The sequence below is a fragment of the Danio aesculapii genome, chromosome 13 (genome assembly GCF_903798145.1).
Source record: "Danio aesculapii chromosome 13, fDanAes4.1, whole genome shotgun sequence".
NCBI classification, from domain to species: Eukaryota; Metazoa; Chordata; class Actinopteri; order Cypriniformes; family Danionidae; genus Danio; species Danio aesculapii.
The window spans coordinates 52665149-52690130 of record NC_079447.1 but is presented as its reverse complement, the minus strand read 5'-3'; the positions used below and the strand labels follow the sequence as shown (position 1 = coordinate 52690130).

Sequence of the window (24982 nt, the reverse complement as noted above, 5' to 3'; positions counted from 1 at the left end):
AAAGGCACAGGAGAATAAATGTACAAAAGCTGAACATGTATTCATTCTCTGATTATTATTATCAGATATTTAAGTGTTTCCAGTGTTATATTATTGTAAACTAATAATCTTTTCTGGCAGTGCGCTCTGTAGAAAATAATTAATGAAGACAAATATTTTTATGTTGCTTTAACTTATTTTAATAAGCTTGATTACAACTATTAAAGTCAATAAAATGATGCTACTTTACTAATTAAGTGTTTAGTTTCAAACGTTTTCATTTGTGACATATAAATGAAATGATATGGGTCAAAATTATGGATTTATTTCAAGCTAAAAAAATCATTCCAATATTAAGTATAAATCAAGTTTCCTACTGTAAATATATGAATATTTTTAGTTAGTAAAATGCATTTCTAAATACGTAAAAGTTCAAATATAAAGGTGTTTTCTCAATTTTTTTATTATTTTGCACGTTCAAATTCCAGATTTTCAAGAGTATCTCAGTCGAATATTGTTCAGTCCTAACAAACCATACATCAATGCAAAGCTTATTTATTCAGTTTTCATCTGATGTTTACATATCAATAAAAAAATACTCTTATGACTGGTTTTGTGGTTCACCTTTTATTAAAGTTTTTATTTCATTATTTCTATGTGCCTGATATTTTCAGATAGTTATTTGCCATTGCTAAAATATCAGCTCATCATAAAGATCAAACCTTAAAACCACAGTAAGATGAAATTATAATACACAATAAATAATACATGATTTAAAACAAACAGCAACTAAATGATTGGTAAAATCAGATGAAAACATGGCTTTGACAATAATACTACAACCAAAACTATATGAATTATTATTATTATAAACCTGTCATTTTTAATTTACAAGGAGTAAACGATTACAGGTAATGTGTCTTAGGTGTGTAATGCTTTACACTTCAATATATTTATGGATATTAATTATATTTTGGGACTTTTATCTCTGCTCTGTTGAGTTTTGATGTTAAAAATTCAACTCTTCAGTGACTTTTATTGACATTTTGCTAGTTTGAAACATTATAATAAATAATAGATAGAGAGATAAGCACATAACAAATAATGGCAGGTTATTACCAGGATTTGGTTCTGTCATTTACAACACAAACTATTAAAATGGTCACTCTGTCGCACTTTTCAACATCAAATGTTGCTGAGGGAAGTATTAAGGTCTCATAATGTACTGCCAGTTTCCATATCTTTTTAGTGTGTTTTGCTGTCTGTCAGACGTGCAGTGTGAATACAAGAGAAAGGTGTTGATAATAGGAGGTGTGTTTTTCTGCTGAAGATGAATCACCGTTTACAGGGACACACCTAAAAAAAACACACCTGCACTGATAGTAACAAACACACACACACACACATACAAACACGTTCGTTACTGTCTCCACATCTGGTACATTCAGTTCTGACGTGAACAGTTTACCTGAGGACACAAACTGGCGTCTCCTGTCTGAGTATTCAGGGTTTAAAAAAACACCAACACAAGCTAAACTGAATAAATACACTGTAAAATAAATCTGTAAACTTTACAGTAAAAAACAGCAGCTGTGAACATCACCATTAAAATACAAAAGAAGTTGTAAAAGAATTTTCTTAATTGTACAGTAAACTACCGTATTTGATGAATTTATAATACTCTATCAGGTAAACTAAATAAACACTCTGTAAAAAAATATCTAAAATTTACACATCTGTGAACTTTAAAAATACAGTACCATTAAAAATACAATGTACAGCAAACAACTGTATTTCATTATAGTGTTAAATCAGAAAGAAACACTATAAACACACGTCCTGTTCTGATGCACTCTGCGCTGGACTTTAGAGCAGCTTTTAGCCGGTCAATGGCGCGGTCTATTTCAGTTCCTCAGAATAGCAACGCGCCAACAATGCGCCTTAACACACCTCCTTTATAGACCAGCACACCCATGAGTCCACAGAGTGGCACAAATAGATTTGCTATTTAAACAACGTGGTGCAAAACTTGAAAATTAGGATTGCGCTGGTCTGAAAATAGCAACAAATCACGCCAAACACATCTTGTGTCTTATTGCGCCCTAAAACTCAAATGTACATAACTAATGCCAAAACAACTAAAAAGAACCACAGTGATGTCAAGGGAACTGTGTTGTGCAGGGAACTCTGGTAAAGTGTATGGTTATTCACCGTATATATATTATGGAAGCGTACTGTTATTAGGTTATGAAGTTTTACTGTACCATTACACTTCAGCAGAGATAGCATTTTACAGCATTTTTACCATTGAAAATATGGTCAACATATCAGAAAACATGATTCAAGTTCTATGAGGGTTCTAGATATGCCAAAAATATGCTAAAACAGAAGGATTAAATGGAAATCAACTAATCTACACTCTCAGAAATAAAGGTACGCGAGCTGTCACTGGGGTGGTACCTTTTCAAAAGGTACAAATTTGTACCTAAAAGGTCCATAATAATACCTCAGGGGTACATATTAGTACCTAAAAATTAAGAGAAACACTTTTGTACTTTTTGGTACTAATATGTACCCTTGAGGTATTAACACGGTCCTTTTAGATACATATTTTTACCTTTCAAAAAGGTACCACCCCAGTGACAGCTCACATACCTTTATTTCTGAGAGAGTATGATTAAATGGACTAACCAACTCCAATCTATATGATTAAATGGAAATGAACATTCTGTCATCATTTCCTCGTCCTCCGCTTCAAATCTGTGTGATCTAAGTTGGTTGAAAACCAAAGAAGATACTGAAGAATGATGGGAAAAGCAGCCCTTGACTTCCACAGTATTTGTTGTTGTTGTTGTTGGTTTCATTCCTACCGCCCTGCTGAAAACCCCCAAACTCAAACCTGCCTAAACTGGTTGGCTATAACAGTTATTATAAACCTTTTTATATGATGGAAATTAGAACATGAATTCACTGGAATTGTAATCAGGCGCTGCAAATTTTAATTATCAAAACTTCAGGCAACCAGTAGGATCACAGCACTGCAAACAAATGATTTTCTTACTTAGAGGTTTTGTCTTGTTTTGAGTCCAAATATCTAAAAGTTATTAAGAAGGGTAAGTGAAATAATCGTATGTTAGTTAAGATCAAGGTTATTTCCCTTCTCCCATTGGCTGATTTAGCTTATTTTAATCAAAAACTCACTTCATTTTGACTCATTATTTCTGTAAACAAGACAATATTTCTGCTTCTTAATAACTTTTAGATTTTGGACAAGAAACGAGACAAAAACTCAAAGTAAGATTTTTTTTTGCAGTGTGATCAGCTAAAACCAGCATGGAAATAGCCCAAAGCCATCTAAAACCAGAATGTTCGACAAGCTAAAACCAGCCAACTAGCTTAGTCTGGTTTATTTTGTTTATTTCAGCAGTGGGGTCCTTAAGAGATACGATTTCTTGTGGTGGACTCGGTAGACCTGGAAGAGAAAGCTTTCTATTAGTTATCTGTGGGGGGAGAACTCGATTTCTCATGACGAGAAAAAACAAACCAAAACAAAACTCTAGCGCCGCCTGCTGGAGTACAGATGTAACCCGCAGAAGAGAAAGAGACTCTGAAGGGAACGCCATGCAAGTCATCATAAATGTCCATCCCCTGATTTATCCAGCCTTTTTCTATAGATCAGTGCCCACGTGAAGAAAAATACTATAGTAACTTATAGTAAATACTAGCATGTTTTTAAACCACTGTAAAGTACTTGAATTCGTCTGTTGTGGTGATTATTGTTAAGGTAAACTTGAAGAAAACATTATGGTGGCTTGAGAAAGCCTGTTGAAAGAAGCTTGCTTAGTTTGAAACAGTTTGAAAAAGTATGAATAGAGCAGTGGGTAGCATGATGGTCTCACAGCAAGAAGGTCGCTGGTTCGAGCCACAGCTGGGTCAGTTGGTATTTCTGCGCAATAGGGGAATTGGGTATGCTAAAATTGACCGTAGTGTATGAGTGTGTATGAGTGTGAATGAATGTGTATGGGTGTTTCTCTGTGCAGCTGGAAGAGCATCTGTTGCATGAAACATATGCTGGATAAGTTGGCGGTTCATTCCGCTGTGGCTACCCCAGATTAATAAAGGGACTAAGCCGAAAAGAACAGGAATGAATCAATAGATAGAAAAAGTATGGATAGATGGAGAAAAAATATAATTAGATACACTGTTAAAATAGTTGGAGAGGGGTCTGGATGCAGACCTGGTGCAGTGCAATCTGAGCTGCATCCAATGCTTTTTAATGGGCTCACCCCACCCCTAACCCTACCCGTCACAGTGACGTCACTCACTCCACTGAGTGCATTGTGTCTGACATTGCATCGCTAAGTGCTAAGTGAAGGAAAATGAATGAATGAATGAATGAATAATATTTTTTTGGGGGTGAACTAACCCTTTAATAAAGCAGTTTACTTCGCACAGGCTCTTTGTCACCACTAGATGGCAGCACAATACATACAAACTCCCTATATGAGTATGCTCTTTGTGTCTGTTTTACTGCTGTGAATGACGTCATAAACCTGGCAGAAAGCAAACTGTGGCTGCATCCCAATTCACATACTATCCGTCCTACATAGTGTTCGAAAACAGAATTAGTGTTTCCCAAATTGGAACTCGGCATCTGTCTATCTATCTATCTGTCTATCTATCTATCTATCTCAATCCATCCATCTATTATATATATATATATAAAATTATTTATTTATTTTTACCCTGTGGTCTCACAGCAAGAAGGTCGCTGGTTCGAGTGAGTCTCGGCTTGGTCAGTTGGCATTTCCGTGTGGAGTTTGCATTTTCCCCCCCGTGTTGGTGTGGGTTTCCTCCGGGTGCTCCAGTTTCTCCCACAGTCCAAACACATGCGCTATAGGGGAATTGATCAACTAAATTAGTTGAGTGTGTGTGTGTGTGTGTGTGTGTGTGTGTGTGCGTGTGTGTGTGTGTGTGTGTGTGTGTGTGTGTGTGTGTGTATGGATGTTTCCCAGTACTGGGTTGCAGCTGAAAGGGCATCCGCTGTGTAAAACATATGCTGGAATAGTTGGCGGTTCATTCCGCTGTGGCAACCAACCCCTGTTGAATAAAGGAACTAAGCCAAAGGAAAATGAATGAATGAATGAGCCTAGTTTTACAGTAAACAGTTGGGTAATTTCTGACTTTCTTCTGTCGTTTTCTACATCAAATATGATTGGAGTGCAGTCTGGAATGGCGGTAAATGTTGTGTCTGGTCAGATTAATAAGAGATTTCAGCACTCCAGAATGTTTCTCATTGGCTCACAGCACAGCATGTACACATCTAGTTCCCTTTTAAGGCAGCGTGAACCACATATTATTACCAAATTTATTCCTCTATTGTGACATATATACAGTTGAAGTCAGAATTATCTGTCCTCCTGTATATTTTCTTTAACATTTCTAATCATAATAGTGTTAATAACTCATTTCTAATAACTGATTTATTTTCTCTTTGCCATGATGACAGCACATAATATTAGACTAGATATTCTTCAAGACACTAGTATTCAGCTTAAAGTGCCATTTAAAGGCTTAACTAGGGTAATTAGGGTAAAGTTAGGGTAATTAGGCAAGTCATTGTATAACAGTGGTTTGTTCTGGAGACAATCCAAAACTAATATTGATAAGGGGCTAATAATATTGAACTTAAAAATGGCTTTAAAACAATTAAGAACTGATTTCATTCTAGCTGAAATAAAACTAATAAGACTTTCTCCAGAAGAACAAATATTATAGGAAATACTGTGAGAAATTCCTGAATCTGTTCAACATCATCTGGGAAATATTGGAAAAAAACATTCACAGGAGGGCGAATAATTCTGACTTCACCTGTATTTTCACTGTGCAATACAACAGAAAGCAGAATTTGTAAATGGCACATTTTGATTAACAGGTATCTGCTGAGATATATAACACACATCAACTCCAGACTGGCATGTTCAGGGGAAAACACGTCTTGCAGAATGACCCATGAAGTGGGCAGAAACACACACACACACACTCACTCATATAGGACATATGATGCGGCTGAGGACGTGGGTGTCAAGTGTAGAGCTCCATTCAAGAGAAACTGAGCAGATATTCAGTGTAAAATGAGTGACGAACACTTCATTTCACAAAGCGGTCACTCATCCATACACTCATTCCACTGTTCTTGGGAACACTCACTGAGTAATAACATAAACACACACATTCGGTGAACCAGCGCTTCACCGCTTTATCAAGGCTTTCACATCTCTTCACATGCTGTGAGTACATTAAGGGCTCTGTTTTAACGATCTAGGCGCAAAGTCTAAAGCGCAGGGCACAAAAGCATTAATGGCATGTCTGAATACATTTTTGCTATTTTAAGGATGGTAAAATCCGCTCTGCGCCGCGGCGCACGGTCTAACAGGGTTGTGCTTATTCTCTTAATGAGTTCTGGGTGTGTTTTGAGCATAACCTGCATTAAACCAATCAGAGTCTCATCTCTCATTCCCTTTAAGAGTTGCGTTACACCATGGTGTATTTGCTATTTACATGTCGGACTTTGTAAGTGTAAAAACTGAACGCTTCACTAGAGGGAAAACAGTTAAACAGAGCATCTGCAGCGCGAGGATAAAGAACGAGCCTCCTCCATTCAGCCTCTTTACTTTTACTCTTCACTTTACTCCTTTACTTTGGTGGAGTTTCCTTTATTAAGCACAAGGATTTGTGTCAAAACTCTTTCTAAATTCAGTTCTAATCTCCAGCAAAGGAATAAATGAACAATAATAATGAAGTGTGGTCAAAACACTGAGTTATATCCAAACACACGTCCTGTTCTGATGACCCATATGGTGATGCAGACATCTCCAAAACCCCACAGCTGGACAAATCTACACTTGTGTTTATTAAAACATATATAAATCTGCATATAATCAATAATACTGCTAATTATAATAACAACATTATACAAAAGCAAGTTGTCTGCATATTGCTGTACATCCTGTGTGTATTCAGCAGTGTGTAAGCATTTAAGGCGCATAACTAACATGCTCTGCGCTGGACTTTAGAGAAGCTTTTACTTGGTCTATTGCACAGTCTATTTTAGTTTCTCCAAATAGCACTGCACCAACAATGCGCCTTAACACACTAAGTGAAAATTACTGTTGTGCTGGTATGAAAATAACCAAAGACGTCTTGTGCCTTACTGCATGATAGGGCCCATAATCATTTAGCAGAAGCTTTTGTCCAAAATTAAATAGTCAAAAATTCAGGTTGTGAGGCGACTGTGCTACCCACTGCGCCACCGTGTCACCCTTTAGGTTTTTTAATATATGTGTTTTTTTATTCCAGCCAAACTAAAAAAAAAAATAAGTCTTTATCTAAAAGAAAATTATAATAAAGCACTTTGGCACTTATTCTATCTGAATATTAAGTGCATTATAAATCAAATGTATTGTTATCAATTATTAAATACATTATTATTATTACCAGAAAATAATTGCATTGCTCTGCTAAACAGCACTTATATTATCAATATTTGACAAACAATTTAAAATCAAATCATTAAGAAGACCACATCACAATAAAATGCAATATAATAAATACAAAATATTATTAATATTAATTATAACAATAATATTATTAATAATATTTGATTTTCAAATATTACTATTGTAAGTGCTGTTTAGCAGAGCAAGATAATTAGTTCATAGTACTTGTTATTATTATTATTATTATTATTATTATTATTATATAATAATAATAATAATAATAATAATAATAATAATAATAATAATAATAATAATAATAATAATAATAATATTTCACAGGAGGGCAAATAATTTTAGCGCTTTGGGTTTTAGACGAGCACATCACCAATAAAATGCATCATTATAATAATTATTACTTATATTATTATTAACAATATCGTGAAAATTATTAATTACTAATTAATATTAATACTAATATTGGTATCACTTTATTTTGATGGTCACTTTAACGCATTTTGTTGAATTTAAGCTACATTGCATCTACATGGCAACTAAATCTCATTAGATTATAAGACTGTTAGGTTGGGGTTGGGGTTGGTGTAAGTTGACATGTACTTGCAGAGTTGCTTATAGTCAGTTAAATGTCTGTTGAAGGAGCAGTATCAGCAGATATTAAGCAGACAGTCTACTAATACTCAAATGAGAAGTAATTAGCATGTAGTTGCAACAAAATGTGCAATAGGGAGCATCAAAAAGTCTTACCATAATAGTGGTTTTTCAATTATTATTATTATTATTATTATAAGTGCTGTTTAGCAGAGCAAGGTAATTATTTTGTAGTATTTAATAATAATAGTAATAATAATAATAATAATAATAATAATAATAATAATAATAATAATAATAATAATAATAATAATAATAATAATAGTATATTTACAAAACTTTAATTTATAATAATACATTTGGTTTTGCCTTCAACTGTATATCAGTGATTTTTATTTTTTATACATTTATTTATATGTGCAAATTCCAGCATCAAACCCATCACTGCAGCAGGCATTGATTTAGCTCACAGTGATAAGATGCTACAATCCCTCAGTGTCCAAAAAGTCCTATAGAATGATCATTAATGACTCATTAGGGATCATTTCTTGTAACACACGTCCATTATTTACATCCGTCGACTGCAAGTATAGCCTGCCGTACATAACCCGCGCGTACTTTGCAAAGCTGGGACTTCCATAATGATACTGTTTCCATACTTCATCTGACTAGCAGGAGTATATATGTATGGGTGTGGCAAAAACACGCGTCGCGCTCTACGTCACCGAGCCCGGGCGTAACGTAAGCGTAGAAACGCCACTCTGCGCCTCTGAAAGGAAAGTACCTTATGGAAATCCCCTACTGGCTTTTATGTACAGCTAACAATCGGGCTGGTTTGACTAGAGAGCGTGTTGTGGAGGCGAGCAGAGAAATCCAGCGGCTCTCCGAAAGCGCCATGGACGATTAAAGTGGACTGAGTGAAGTAGCAGCGGAGCCAGAGCATCTTATGGGCTTTGTTGGCGGATACCGACATATTGAACAGGTAAGAGTTGAGCGATCCGTCGCTAATAATCGCGTCCAGACCAGCTCTTCTGCTCATTGTCTGAAAGCCCGAGCGCCAGACTGTCGGATCTGACAGCCATTGTTCGCGGAGACGTCACTTTACGCGCGATTAAGACATCTAAAGCGGCGAAAACGTTCTATTGTTGCCATGGGGACAAATCGCTTCCTTTCGAACGATACATTGTTGCATTGTCTGCGCGCGTACTGTCAGGCCAATTACGTAATTCGAGCGTCAGCAAGTGCTGTTGGAATATTTCGCGTCGCTCTCCATTGTTTGTGCTTTGTGTTTAATAAAGCCGAGGAAAAGGGTTCAAGGGGGGACCAATGGTGGCGTTGTGGCAGGATAAGTTGTCCCTAAAGAACCTCACGCAAATAAACGGCGCCCTTGCTAGTCAAATGGCGTTTTCTGAACACACACACACACACACACACACACACACACACACACTCACATCGAAATTTATTCAGTGTTATTTGGGAAATTCAAAAAAAATTTGACCTTAAAGGGCCTACGAGGAGTACGTCATCAGGGTCTTTTTTTCTAGTGTGTGAGTGTGTGTGTGTGTGTGTTTTGTGGTGGTGGTTCATTTGTAGCACATGGTTGAGCAATCCTGACAATGGTGTTTCTGTCTTCTCCTTCTCTTCGCAGAGATAGATCGGTTATCCGGAACGCCATGTCTCAGGGCCAGAACTTCCTGCCCAAGTTCCTGTTCGTCAGCAATCTCCTGAAAGCGGTCAAAATCAGAGAGCGGGTGCCCAATGATGTGGTCAAGCCCTCAGCAGGCGGCAGCCTGATCCATCACCTGCGGAGCATGCACCGCTACACACTGGAGATGATCCGAATGAGCCAATTTCCGCAGGCCTTCAGAGAGGTCATCCAGGCGGCCATCTTGGACAGGGCAATGCAGAGCTCACTGGAACAAGAGAAGAGGCTGAACTGGTGCCGCGAGGTTAAGAAACTGGTGCCGCTCAGAACCAACGGTAACCATGGGCTTCATTTCTTTAGCTTCGGCTTCCTGACTGTTCTTTCATATAGCCCAACACAAATGGGTTAGATGAAGATGATTGGGCTGATATTTGCTATGTGAATGCTTAGTTGCTCACTCTAGATAATAGCCAATGTACAGTGATAAGATTATTATTTTTAGACTCTTAGCGTAGGGGTGATTAAACATCGTCCAGGATAATTCATCAGCCACTATTTGGTCTCAGTAATAACAGTTAAATCAAAACTCATCATTTCACACGTAAAGAAATGAAAAAAGAAATCTATTTACATCATTTGGTTGTAAAACAACCAGCACATATAGGAGATACACATCTGTTTCCTGGTATTGTTGTTATTATTATTTATATTTAATCTAATTATTTGGTTCATTTAGAAATTAATTTTCGATTTACTTGCTTTCCTGCATGGTGACACTGTGATTAAATTATTGGCGAAAATGCATTAATGCATGAATACTAAATTCCCTAAAGTTAAAGTGATAATTTAAAGCATAAATGACTTGAATTAAATAAATATGTCGATTTATATGCCATCACATAAACACTATATGAAAGATTTATTGGTATACACTTTAAGTATACATTTATTACCAAGTAATATCGCTGTAATACTATTGAATGGTAAAGTATTCAATAATAATGACATTAATTCTGATAATAATAATAATAATAATAATAATAATAATAATAATAATAATAGCATGTTTCCCTTTGCGTTCAATCATTAGACCATAGAGCTCTTATTCTGGCGGAAAACCCCAGGGAACTTTTTATTTGAAATGCTTCTCTCTTGTTGACAACAGTAGAGATTTATGAACCAAACGTACATATTTGGGAAAATGTTTGGCTCATTTCCCAATTTTAAAAGCATGTTGTGAGCAGCTGGATTGTTTCGAGTGATTGGAGCTGCTCTGAGACACTGAAAACACCGTAATCGGGAGCTGCTCATGAGAAGAAACACATACACACACACACACACACACACGCACACACACACACAGTCTCCTCACATATTTAAAACGCACTAGGCCATCTATAAGACTTGATACTCATAATTAATCATATCTCAGTATAGTAATGAATTTGTAAATGCTGGTTTTTAATGATGAGTGTTAATTTAGCGATTGATTTGATTTATTTATTATTTTTATTTGAGGTCCTGAGTGAAGCTTCAGTTTTGTTGTTATTATTATTACTATTTTTAATTATTATTAATAGTTTTTTTATTACTTTTTATGTACATCATTGGCGATCTCTATCATATTCTAGAAACGGTTTCAGTCTTTAAAACAAACTCCAATTGTTAGACCTTTTTACATTGCTTGTTCTTAAGTATTATTTCTTAGATTTTTACAATTATTTTAGGTATGTTTCATTGGATATCTAGAGATCAGAATTCTTGGAAACATTAGTCTTCAAAACAAACTCAAATTAGTTAAGTTAGATCATTTCACCTTTTTGTTTTTTGTTTGTTTTTAATTATTATTTGTATGTTTTATACGAACATCTCATTGGCTACTATTACTATTTTTAATTATAATTATTTTTTATGTACATCTAAAGGGCTATCTCTATCAGAATTCTACGGTTTCAGTGTTTAAAATGAACTCAAACAGTTTGACCACTTCACAAATGTAGTTTGTACGTTTTCAGTTATTATTTGTTTGTTTGTTAAATTACTTTACATACATCTCATTGGCTATCTCTATCACAATTCTAGAAACAGTTTGCCTTTAAAAGAAATTCGAATTGTTAGTTAGACCTCTTCACATTTTTGTTTGATTGTTTACCATAATTATTATTATTATTTATATTATTATTATTATTATTATTATTATTATTATTATTATTAATTTTTCAAACTCATTGGCTATCTATCAGAAATCTAGAAACAGTCTGTCTTTAAAACAAATTCGAATTGTTAGACTTCTTCACGTTTTATGTTTCATTGTTTATAATAATACTCATAATAATCATAATAATAATAATAATAATAATTATTATTATTATTATTTAATGCTAATTTTCTCCATCAGAATTCTAGAAATTTTTCATTCTTTAAAACAAACTGGAATTGTTGGATCACTTCACTTTTTTTTGCTTTGTTTATTCTTAATTATTATTTGTTTATTTATTTTTAATCATTTTTTATCATCTCTATCAGGATTCTAAAAACCAAAAAACTCAAATAGTTTGACCACTTAACAAATTTAGTTTGTTTGTTTTTAATTATTAATTTTAAAATGCAAACAAATATTTGTATGTGCTAAATTAAAAACTAAATTAATATTGTTTTTATAGGCTATCTCTATCAGAATTCTAGAAACATGACTACTTAAATTTTTAGTTTGTTTATTTTTAATTATTATTTGTTTGTCTTTTAAATTATTTTATTTACTAAATGAAATAATAATAATAATAATAATATTAATAATAATAATAATAATAATGTTTTCATTTGGTTATTGTTATTTGAATCCTAGAAACTCTTTGAGTCTTTAAAACACACTCAAGTAGTTAAACCACTTCACTTTTTTTGATTGTTTGTTTTTAATTATTATTATTTATTTATTATTATTTTTATGTACTAAATTAAAACAAAATTAATATTGTGTTTATTTGGCTAGTTCTATCAGACTACACTACTTCAGGTTTTTTGTTTGTCTGATTGATCATCACCATCATCATTGTTATTATGTTACTTCATGTTATTATTATGTTTTTTCATCTGAACTTTTTTAATCTCCTGCATAGAAATGCTCTCAGACTTTAAAAAGCTCTTATAGTCAGCTCACTTCAGTGTTTTTGGCACAGACGGCAGACGGGAAAATCCTGCACTGTCTGTCACACTGATGTTTTTCCCCGTTAATTCTCGAGCTGAATTTGATTCGAGGGGCCGTTGTGTGTATGATTCTGGCCTGTGTTAGCGCTTTATGACTCTTGATGCTCTCTGGCTGACTCTGGATCAGCTCTTCTCTTATGAGTAATGCTCAAGGGAAACTTCGCTGTACTTGCCATTGTTGCTCCACTGTACAGTCATTAGTTACTGTAACTGAAGTGAGGTAAACACAGATCCTGAGTGAACGTTTGTCTGATACAAGCTGGTGTTGTTTTTTGGATTATTTGATGGGTCATACTTTACATTAAGGTTTCATTAGTTAATTTATTTACAGCATTTAATCATCATAGTTCAACATTTACCAATGCATTATTAACATCCACATTTATGCTTGTTAATGCACCGTGAGTGAACATGAACAAATACTGTATAATACGTATTGTTCATTCTTGGTTCATGTTAGTAAATGCATTAACCAGAGTGTGCTTGGGGACTTGGGGAATGTCTTCATTTAAAAAAAACTAAATTTTAAGGCCTTAAAAAGTCGCTGAAATATTGACGTGTACATCTTAAATCATTTTAAATAGGTCTTAATTTGCCCCTGTCTATGTAAAGCTCCCCGATCAGGTCTGAATACAGGATACAGTCACCGACAATACATCTCAGTAAAACTCTGTTTAACAATATGGTTCCTCACAACAACATTAGTTAAGTTCTACATGTTCTTATAGAGCATTTGTGGTGAGGATGGGTGGCACAATGGCTCAGTGGTTAGCACTGTGGCCTCACAGCAAGAAGGTCACTGGTTCGAATCCGGCTGGGTCAGTTGGCGTTTCAGTGTGGAGTTTGCATGTTCTCCCCATCTTAGCGTGGGTTTCCTTCAGGTGCTCCGGTTTCCCCCACAGTCCAAACACATGCGCTATAGGGGAATTGATAAACTAAATTGACAGTAGTGTGTGTGAGCGTGTATGGGTGTTTCCCAAAACTGGGTTGCGGCTGGAAGGGCATCCGCTGCATAAAACATATTCTGGAATAGTTGGCGGTTAATTCCACTGTGGTGACCTCTGAAATAGAGACGAAGCGGAAAGGAAAATGAATGAATGTTCTTAAAGTCTTCAGTCTGACTTGGCGAAACCTGCAGAAACCCTGATTAACTAATACAGGCTGATAGTAAAGCATTAGCGCATTCACTCTTGTTCTTGTGTCCTTATTTTTGAATAACTGGATAGTACAGATTTATAATTTATTAATTTATTTAGCCAGGAACTTTGTCTTAAAATAATGTTTTTAATGTTGTGTTTGATTATTTGATGTAGCTTTGTGCAGTGTAAAAAGAAATGCTGGTTTCCACACTACTCCTCGCTGAAAAACATCATTCAATGATATTCAATGATGATTGCTTGGATTTACTCCATTTTTGTATGTTAAGTGGTTGTAAACAATTTATTTGGGCTGAATTTAAACAAACAAATTAAGTTGAACATTATTAAATGTAATTTGTTTGTTTAAATTCAACACAAATAAATTGTTCGCAACAGTTTTGCGTGCAACACTTTTTTCAGTGCTTCATATTGTCCCAATACAAATCAATGAAGTTAACTTACAAATTTAAGTGGATTGAACATAAAACAATTATGTTGTCCCCAAAAAAGCTGAAGAATTGTGTTGTTTCAACTCATTTTAAATAAGTACACTGAAAAAAGTGTGTTGCATGCAAAACTGTTGCAAACTATTTATTTGTGTTGAATTTAAACAAACAAATTAAATTTAATAATGTTCAACTTAATTTGTTTGCTTAAATTCAGCCCAAATAAATTGTTTACAACCACTTAACGTAAAAAAATTTAGTAAATCCAAGGAATGATCATTGAATAATTTTTTTCAGTGTAGTTAAACAAACAGCAGCAGTAATTTTTTGAGTGTGTCTTTCTGTTTGTTTTTAGAGAACCGGTTAGTTCAGATTTTTATTTATTTTTTCTAAAGGGAAACGGGAATCTCCTGTTTTAAAGCACGTGTAATTACGCTAGTGCTAGTCTGGAATGTTGTGTTCATATCATTTTGTTTAATGTTGTGTTTGATTATTTGATGTAGCGTTGTGTCTTATTACTGTGTGTTCTTGTCATTTTTGTTTTCAAAGTGAAAAGGGAAGTTCCTGTTTTCAATCACGTGTGAATATGGAAGCGTTGTGTTGCAGTTGTTTTTCAATGTTGTGTTGTTTGTTAGCATTGTGTCTTCTTCTTGTGTTCTTGTCATATATGTTTAGTTTTCTGGACAGATTTTTATAATGTTTGTTTGCTTTTTGTTTAGTTTTTTCAGTGTGAAATGGGAACTTCCTGTTTTAAATCAAACATGATAATGTAGGCGTTAGTCTGAAATGTTGTGTTAATGTTATTTTTAACGTTGTGTCTTTGTCTTGCGTTCCTGGCATTATTGTTTTATAATAACTGGACAGTTCATTTAGCTTTGTTTTGTTTTCCAAAATGAAATTTCCTGTCTTAAATCAAGCATGATTGTGTAGGTGTTAGTCTGGGACGTTGCGTTTAAGTTATTGTCTAACATTGTGTTGGAATTTATTTGATGTAGCATTGTGTCTTGTTCTTCTTATTGTTTATAGAGAACTGGATAGTTCAGATTTTATCTAATTATTTTATTTGTCTAAAAGTCAAATGGGAATTTCCTGGTGTAAATCACATGCTTACGTCAGTGTTAGTCTGGAACTTTGTGTTTAAGTCATTTAGTTTTAACGTTGTGTTTGATTATTTGATGCAGCATTTGTTACATGATGTTGATGTTAGCATTTGCTTTTGTGTTCTTGCCATTTCTGATTTTTTTACACACATTTTTTTTATAATGTTTAGTTTTGTTTGCTTTTTGTTTTGTTTTCGGAGTGTGAAATGGGAATTTCCTCTTTTAAATCAAACATGATTATGTAGGCGTTAGTCTGGAATGTTGTGTTAAAGTTATTTTTAACGTTGTGTTGGATTTATCTGATGTGGTATAGGTGTCTTGTTCTGGTGTTCTTGGTATTTTTGCTTTTAGACAGCTGGATTGGATGGAGATTTTATAAATATTTTTTTTTTTATATAGGGAAACTTTCAGTTTTAGATCATGTGTGATTACGCTAAGTGTTAGTCTGCACTGAAAAAAATTATTCAAAGATGATTCCTTGGATTTACTCAATTTTTTACGTTAAGTGGTTGTAAACAATTTATTTGGGCTGAATTTAAACAAACAAATTAAGTTGAACTTTGCTCAGTTTAATTTGTTTGTTTAAATTCAACACAAATAAATTGTTTGCAACAGTTTTGCATGCAACACACTTTTTTCAGTGTGGAATGTTGTGTTTATATTGTTTTTAACATTGCGTTTGATTATTTGATGTCTTGTTCCTGTGCTCTTGTCATTTTTTGTTTTAGAGAGCTGGATCCTACAGAATTTAGATGAGTTTTTTCTTTCTGTTTTGTTTGTTTTTCAAAGTGAAACAGGAATTTCCTGGTCTAAATCATCTGCTTACATGAGCGTTAGTCTGGAACTTTGTGTTTAAATCATTTAGTTTTACCAATGTGTTTTGTCTTGCTTTTGTGTTCTTGTTATTTATGTTTTGTTTTTAGACAACTGGATAGTTGATTTTACATAGTTCATAGTTTATAGTACATTTTAATTGATGTATTTTATTTGTTTAAAAGTGAATTGGGAATTTCCATGTCTGATTATAGGTGCATGTTAGTCTGGAATGTTGTGTTAACGTTGTTTTTTAACGTTTGTTTAATGTTTGTGTCTTGTGTGTACTTGTGGTTTTTTTTATTTTAGAGAACTGGATAGTTCAGATCAGAGCTGGGTGATTTGGCCTAAAATCTCAATTAATTGAGCTTTTTAACTTGATTAGGATTAATGAACGATTATTTTATTTATTTATTTGGTGTTTTTGCCCTCATAAATCACTGACAGGCTGTACAGTAAATATGCTCAGTTATTACAAGTGAGAGGTTTTCGAATGTAGGGTGCATTACTTGATTTTAAAATAAGTAAAGGAAACACACACGATCTACTCTCTATGAGGATTTATTGAAAATCAATGCTGAACAACTGAAATTAAAACAGATTGCCTGAAACGAGGGTCTCTCCGCTGCCCACTGTCATCACCGCTAATAAACTGACCAATCGCAAAGCTTGCACTACGCGTCATTGTGCAAAGTCTGCGCCGGACCATACACACACACACCCTTGGCAGAAGTGTAATATCATATTAATAAGTATAATTTAGCCTTAACAGAGCAGGGTCAGTGACTCCACACACGCTAGGGAAATAATTGAAAATATTGACCTGTAAAAATGAGATCGATTATAGGTTCTGAATGTCGATTTGCATTACTCTTCGATTAATCGCCCAGCCCTAGTTCAGATTTGTATCATTATTTAATTAGTTTATAAGTACGTAATTTGTTTACATTAGCATTATCATTTGTTTTTAACGTTGTGTTTGTAGGGTGGCTCAGTGGTTACCCTGTGGCCTCACAGCAAGAAGGTCACTGGTTCAAGTCCCGGCTGGGTCAGTTGGCGTTTCTGTGTGGAGTTTGCATGTTCTCCCCGTGTTGGTGTGGCGTCCGGGTGCTCCGGTTTCCCCCACAGTCCAAACACATGCGCTATAGGGGAATTGATCAACTAAATTGGCCGTAGTGTATGAGTGTGTGTGTGTGTGTGTGTGTGAGTGAATGAATGTGTATGGGTGTTTCCCAGTACTGGGTTGCTGCTGGAAGGGCATCCACTGTGTAAAACATATGCTGGAATAGTTGTCGGTTCATTCTGTTTGGCGACCTCTGATTAATAAGGGACTAAGCCGAAGGAAAATGAATGAATGAATGTATTGAATAGCTCTATTTGGATTGATGTCATTCATTTAGATGGATTGGGATGATCAAGTCTCTTTGTATGCAGTGTCTTTGCATAAATTATGATCGAAAAATAAATGAATGAACCTGGAATTTCCCGTTTTAAATCACATGTGTTTAGGTCAGCGTATGTCTGAAACATTGTGCTTAAATCACAATGTGCTTTAATTTGATGCAGAAACATAATTTTCAGAGCAGGTAGAGGTTTGAGCATCATCTATTACAGATGTTACGTTTATTGAGCATTAAACTTTATAATAAATTCATCTTTATACACATATATTATATGATAATGATATTTTTAATGATGGTTGAAGTCAGAATTATTCACCCTGATTATTTTTTTTGTTTATTTTTTAATTAATTAATTTATTTTTTGTTTCTCAAATATCAAACAGATTCAGGAATTTTTCACAGTATTTCCTCTAATATTTTTTCTTCTGGAGAAAGTCTTATTTGTTTTATTTCAGCTAGAATAAAAGCAGTTTTTAATTGTTTTAAAGCCATTTTAAGGTCAATATTATTAGCCCCCTTAATCAATATTAGTTTTGGATTTTCTCCAGAACAAACCAAAGTACTAATACTAATACTAATTACAGTAGTACTAATTACACAGTGCTAACCACTGAGTCACCCTGCCACCCCTGGTTGAATACCTGGTTTTAAAACAGATGTAGACTGAATCCACATTGTGTGCTTGTTCAGTTCTCTGTTCTTTATTGTTTTGGAGAAGTGGCTTTGAAACTGTGACTTCCCAAGTGACAAGTTTCTCATCTCTTATGGTAAAGCACTTAAATATAGTCTTATGAAAATGATAGTAGTGTAAACCTCTGTTACAGTAAATAGTTTAATATTGTAATAAGTATTGATGTTTAAAAGGGATCTGTAATGCAAAAATCACTTTATAAGGGGTTTAAACACAGTTGTGTGTCAGCAGTGTGTGAATATCTCCAGCCTCTAATGGTCAACATGAATTAATTGTATTTGTTATAATCAGACTTGATCAAAACAGTCTGCAGAAACACTTTGATTGACATCCTCCCTTTGTACGTGTCATCAGAGGGGGAAAGCCCCGCCCACTAGCGCCCATCTCTCCCTCATTAGCATAAACAGCAGCCCTGAGTGAGAAGCAGCCGTCTGTCCATCGTTTGAGCTGCTGAAGATAATCAGCATAGACTAAGAGGCTTATAGATGTGGAGTTTTAGATGAAGCACAAATGCTTTCTGACACAATTCTCACACTGATAACCTCAGTCCTGTTTTCAATTGGCCACCATGCTGATGCACAGGCATTTGTAGCTCCGCCCTTTTTTGAAAAGAGCACAATCTCATTTGCATTTAAAGCGACAGTCACCAAAATGTCAGACAATTAATATCAAAGTCTGAAAGGGTCAGTTACAGAGAGTTATTAAACATTATCTGTGTGCTATTTTGAGCTGAAATGAGTCTCATCTTGTATAAAGGGGCATAAAAAGCCCCCTTTCAAAGCTCATTGTGGTCAAATGCATTTAAAATGTTCAGTTTTTTCAATGCAGACTGCTGAAAACAGCAATTTTCTGATTGGTCTTGGTGATTTATGAATCACTGATCTAGCTTTAGTGTTAACACACTTACATTTAGGGCCTTTATTATCCAGATCTTCTCCTCAATCGGCATATATGGCTGTTGTGTGGCTCTGATTCAGATTTATTTATGTAAATAAGAATGTGGTTCAGCAGCGTTGCTTTCTTTACCTCAGGTTCAAGGGTGGAAACTCTTGTGTAACAAAAACAAAAGAACCAAACGCCTGACATTATGCACTCTACAAGTAGTTTCCATAAATAATAGTTCAACCATAACCCACTTAAAGCCTTCCTCTGCTTATAGGAACATTTCGAGGTGCGGGTGTTAACACAACCCATGTGTTTTACGCACTTACACCAACCTAACCTTACTGCTGTCTTATAATTCAGTATACGCTGCTCACCCTTTGGGTCAAAAATGACACTAAACCTCTAAAATGGAGCAGAGCTAATTCATTTCAATCCTCAAATCTATATTTAGCATAAAGAAACGAGCTCGTCTTCATCACAAACTGTGTGAATGTTTGGGTTTTCCCTCATCAGCGTGTGGATTTCAGTAGTGCTCACTCACACTTGGGTCTCACTATAGTAAATAAGGGTGTGTTTTATAATGATTAAAGCACCTGCAGATGTGCAAAAGGTGTTTAGCAAGACAGCATTCATGACAGCAGTAGATTCTTATTGTGCATGTGTGTGTGTGTGTGTGTGTGTGTGTGTGTGTGTGTGTGTGTGTGTGTGTGTGTGTGTCTTTGTGCTGAAAAAATGGTTTTATGTAAGCAAGGCAAGTTTATTTCTATGGCACATTTCAAACACAGTGGCAATTCAAAGTCCTTTACATAAACAGGAATAAAAGAGACTATAAGAGTATAAGAAAATAAAAAAAACAAATAATAAAAATGGTTAAACACAGATTAAAATGTGTTATAAAAGAATAAAAAGAAGAGAGAAACATAAAAGTGCGATCTGTGGGCCGTAGCACAGTGCTCATTCAGTAAAGGCACAGCTAAACAGATGTGTTTTCAGTCTTGATTTGAACGTGCCTAATGTTGGAGCACATCTGATCATTTCTGGAAGCTGATTCCAGCAGCAGGGGGCGCTGTTAGTAGCTGAAAGCTGATTCACCCTGCTCTGACTGAACTCTTGGAGTTTCTAGTTTATTTGATCCTAAAGATCTGAGTGATCTGTTAGGTTTGTATTCAGTGAGCATATCTGTAATGTATTGAGCTCCTAGGCCATTTAGCGATTTATAGACCAGTAATAATACTTTAAAATCTATTCTGAATGTAACTGGGAGCCAGTGTAAAGATCTGAGGACAGGTGTGATGTGCTCTGATTTCCTGGTTCTGGTCAGAATTCTGGCCGCAGCGTTCTGGATGGGCTGCAACTGTCTGACTGTCTTTTTGGGAAGGCCAGTGAGGAGGCCGTTACAGTAATCCACGCTGCTGCTGATAAAAGCGTCAACAAGTTTCTCACTTGAAACAAAGCATCTAATTCTTCAATGTTTTTGAGATGATAGTATGCTGATCTACTGACCGCTCTGACATGACTATTGACACTCAGATCTGACTCCAGAGTCACACCAAGATTCTTGACCTTATTTTTTGTTGTTTGACCTTTGGAGCCAAGGTACGCATTCACCTTGAGAAGCTCATCTCTGTTCCTAAACGCAATCACTTCAGTTTTCTCTTTGTTTAACTGAAGAAAGTTTTGGCACATCCAATTGTTAATTTCATCAATGCATTGGCAGAGGGTGTCGATGGGGCTGTAGTCATTAGGCAGTAAGGCTAGGTAGATCTGAGTGTCATCAGCATAGCTGTGGTAGGAGATTTGGTTCTTATTATTGAAAGAGAGATCTGGTGTTTATGGGCAGATGTCTGGAGTGTTCAGCTGGTTATGTAGCTGGAGGGACAAAATTGTCCTGTTGTACCCTTAACGTGTAAGACAAAATAGCGATATGCATGAGGTAATGGCGAATCGAACACATCAATGCTGCAATTTTAAGAAAAATATGTGCTTTTAATAAAATAAATACATCTTATAACTTTTGATGCATTTCCCCTCTTCATTTACAAATATAATGATATAATGTGGAGGGTTTTTTTATAATACAATCGCTGATATCATGATCTATCATTATCGGAGGCAAAATATTGTGATAGTATCGTATCGTATTACACTACCTGAATATCTGACTACTTATTTCACTTATCTTAATCATTTATTCTTGCAATGTCTTTAATTCACTCCTCTACAAGATTATTCCAATCAAAGATAATGCTTTTATTCCAATGGAGCTATTCTGTCCGAATTGTATTCATATCGCAATATTAAAAAAGGAAAAAAATAAAAAATTTGCAGCAAAATACAATATCACAATGTCAGATTTTTCCAATATTGGGCAGCCCTACAATAAGTAAAAAAATTACTTCAGTCAACCTATGAGTAGTCGGTTTTTAAGAATGATTAAATGTGCAGTGTGTAAGTTTGACACCCAGTGGTTGAATTAGGTATTGCATTCCTGCATTAAAAACATGGAAGCGCAGGTTGCCAGATTGAGGACCAACAGGAGCGTGTCTGATTATGGAGCCTAAAGTCTGATTTACGGCAGATTTGAATCGTGTTCTGACTAAAAACAATGGCACGCAATACACGGAATATTTGTTCTAACCAACACCTGCAATTTATATTTTAGAAACGGCTTATATTTCTTGCAGCTGAACAACAGAAAACTGACAATGATAACCTTTAGGTACACCTCATGTGCTTTATTCAGTGTCAATTATAAACCCTACCATTTCGCTGGAGTGCAGTGAGTGCACTATTCTGTGCTTCTGAATGCTTCTGAAATTTCGGAGTCTGCTACTGTCCACCGGAGGTCGCATTTCGGTCACGATTGCATGCTTTTGAGAGCCTTCATGACTGCATGAATAAAATACGCTGTTTTCCACCATTTGGCAACCCGGTGTGCTGGAGTATAATTGGCTAAGCTGGCATTGGGTGGGTTAAAGGGACCAAAACAAAGACAGCCGTTCCGGCACGTAACGCACATGTTCAAAGCAGAATATCTGACTTCAGCATTGTTTTTCAGATAAACAAGAATGTTCACTGAGCATGTTTCTGAATATCTGCAAACATATCATGGTGTTTTTATAATTTAGAAGAGTCAAACACTTACATACAGCAGCTTTAAGTGAGTTTTTCCTTACAACAAGCAAAACAATCTGCCAATGCTGTAGGCGGAAAATCGTTTGACATAATTTACCCCATTGGCAGATTATTTACCCTGTTTTAAATAAAAACTCACTTATTTTTGACCCATTATTTCTGAAAACAAGACTTTATGTTTACCTTGTCTAGAAAATGCTTCTTGATCTAATAATCTTTACATATTTGGACTATAAATAAGACAAATAATCTAAGCGTTTTTTGCAGTGTAGCTGCTCGAGTTCAAGACAAATTTAGTGAAAAGTATATTACAGTACAACTCAAGAGGAGGGTTAAAAAAATTATAAAAAAACAGGAAGTAGATCATATGTTCAGACTTCCCTCAAGGGCCCTAAGAAGGGGCCGAGCGCTGGCATTCCTGCACTCTAGACTCCTCCTCTCTGGAAAGTCCAGACGCTTTATATCATGGCTCTTGTGTCAAGAGGAGACAAGGGAAAGAAAAAGCTGAAGCGAAGCCCTTGCGGCGCTTAATCAGACCATCACATACTAGGGAAATTCCTGGCAGGCCGTTTCACACACATGCAAATGCACACGGATGCGTTTTTTGCGCACACTGTTGCACAACACCAGAAATAACACACAATCTAGGCCACGGGTAGAAACTCAGCTGTGCGTATATACACACACACACACTCGACTTTCATACACCTTTGATCTGCAGGGGCTTTCATGAAGTTACTGATTTACAAAAGGGCTGTTTTGATGGGTAGAGGTGAAGGAAATCTTGTTAGAATCATTATTATTTTGCAGATAATTGCTGTTAATTGGAGAGATATTTTTAATTGTAATCGTTTTAATAACTAATTTGATAAAAGCACACTGCAAAAAATTCTAATAAATTGGATTATTTGTCTTGCTTCTAGTCTAAATATGTCAAATTATTTAAATCAAGAAGCATTTTCTACAGCGAAAATATAGTCTTGTTTTCAGAAATAATGAGTCAAAATTAAGTGAGTTTTTCCTTAAAGCAAAGTTTAAGGGGGAAGCAAAGTTTAATCAAAGAAAAAAGAATAAAATCCAAGTAAGAAAAGCATTTTTTGCAGTGTACATATTATTTTACTTTGCTTTTTACTAGTGTTCAACTTAAAGAGCAATTAGAAGGAGTCATTGGGCAACAGTGGATTGTTCTGTTGCCAATCGAAAATAATAATTTCTTAAAGACGCTATGATTCTGTAAGGGAGTGCATAAAATAAAAGAAACAATCTACAAATAAATAAACCTGAGGAGTGGAACTGTATTCAGCTATACAGTAATTAAATAATCAAATGTAAAATAATACTGCACAGTCTTCATTTTATAAACAATTCAATAAAATTAATTACAAATGGTACATTTTCTTATGCCTGAATGCTTTTAAAATGCTCACACAGTCATAGGTCTCAAAAAAAAACACTTATACTTACAATGTTATTAATACGAATGATCACATTGCAATATCGATGCTGAAACCATATATTGTGCAGCCCTATTTAGTCATCAATATAGTACATATAGATGGTATGGCGTTTCTTTTTTCTTCTTTTTTTCCTTGCCTCCATCTATCTATTGATTTATTTAATTGTTTTCTTATTTTAGGATTACTATAATTTATTTATTATTATTTTGCCTTTGTATTTATTTATTTATTTGGTAAATATTTAGTTGAGCTGTTTGCGACTGTTGTTTATGATTTGATGTTGGAGTATTTGGACTATAATCCATTGCACTTTTTTTTTTTTTTGTAAAACTTGACTTTGATTATGTCTGTAAAAGCACATTGTACATTCATTTTGATAAGCTTAAATAAACATGTTACAGTAAAAATAAATAAAAATATATATAAAATAAAATATATAAAATATAATATAAATAAATATAAAATTTTATAAAACATAAATTAATAAATAAATAAATAAAATAAAATAAATAAATAAATAAATAAATAAATAATTAATTAAATATAAAATTAAATAAAATCAAAAATTTTATAAAATAAATAAATATAAAATATAAAATTTAATAAAATATAAAATAAAATAAAATAAAATAAATAAATATAAAATTAAATAAAAATTAAAAATTAAATAAATATAAAATGAATTAAAATAAATACATATAAAATAAATAAATCTAAAATTTAATTAAATATAAATTTTATTAAATAAAAAATAAATATATAATAAATAAATAAATATAAAATTAGTAAATATAATAAATAAATATTAAATAAATAAATATAAAATTAAATAAAATAAATCAAATAAAACTAAATGAATATAAAATGAAATTAAATAAACAAATATAAAATGAAATAAATATCAAATAAATTAGGGAAACTAAAAACAGCTTTTATTCCAGCTAAACTCTAATAAATAAGACATTCTGCAGAAAGAC

General features: G+C 34.3%; 1 protein-coding gene across 1 annotated transcript in view; it reads left to right on the top strand.

Moving 5' to 3' along the window:
* The first annotated feature begins 8844 nt into the window (after positions 1–8844).
* tnfaip3 (tumor necrosis factor, alpha-induced protein 3) overlaps positions 8845–24982 on the top strand; it is a 29311-nt gene continuing 13173 nt past the window's right edge. The window contains exons 1-2 of the mRNA XM_056470378.1: positions 8845–9066; positions 9736–10067. Coding sequence (XP_056326353.1) covers positions 9761–10067 — 307 coding nt within the window. The 5' untranslated portion in view covers positions 8845–9066; positions 9736–9760. The remainder of the gene's footprint in view (positions 9067–9735; positions 10068–24982) is intronic.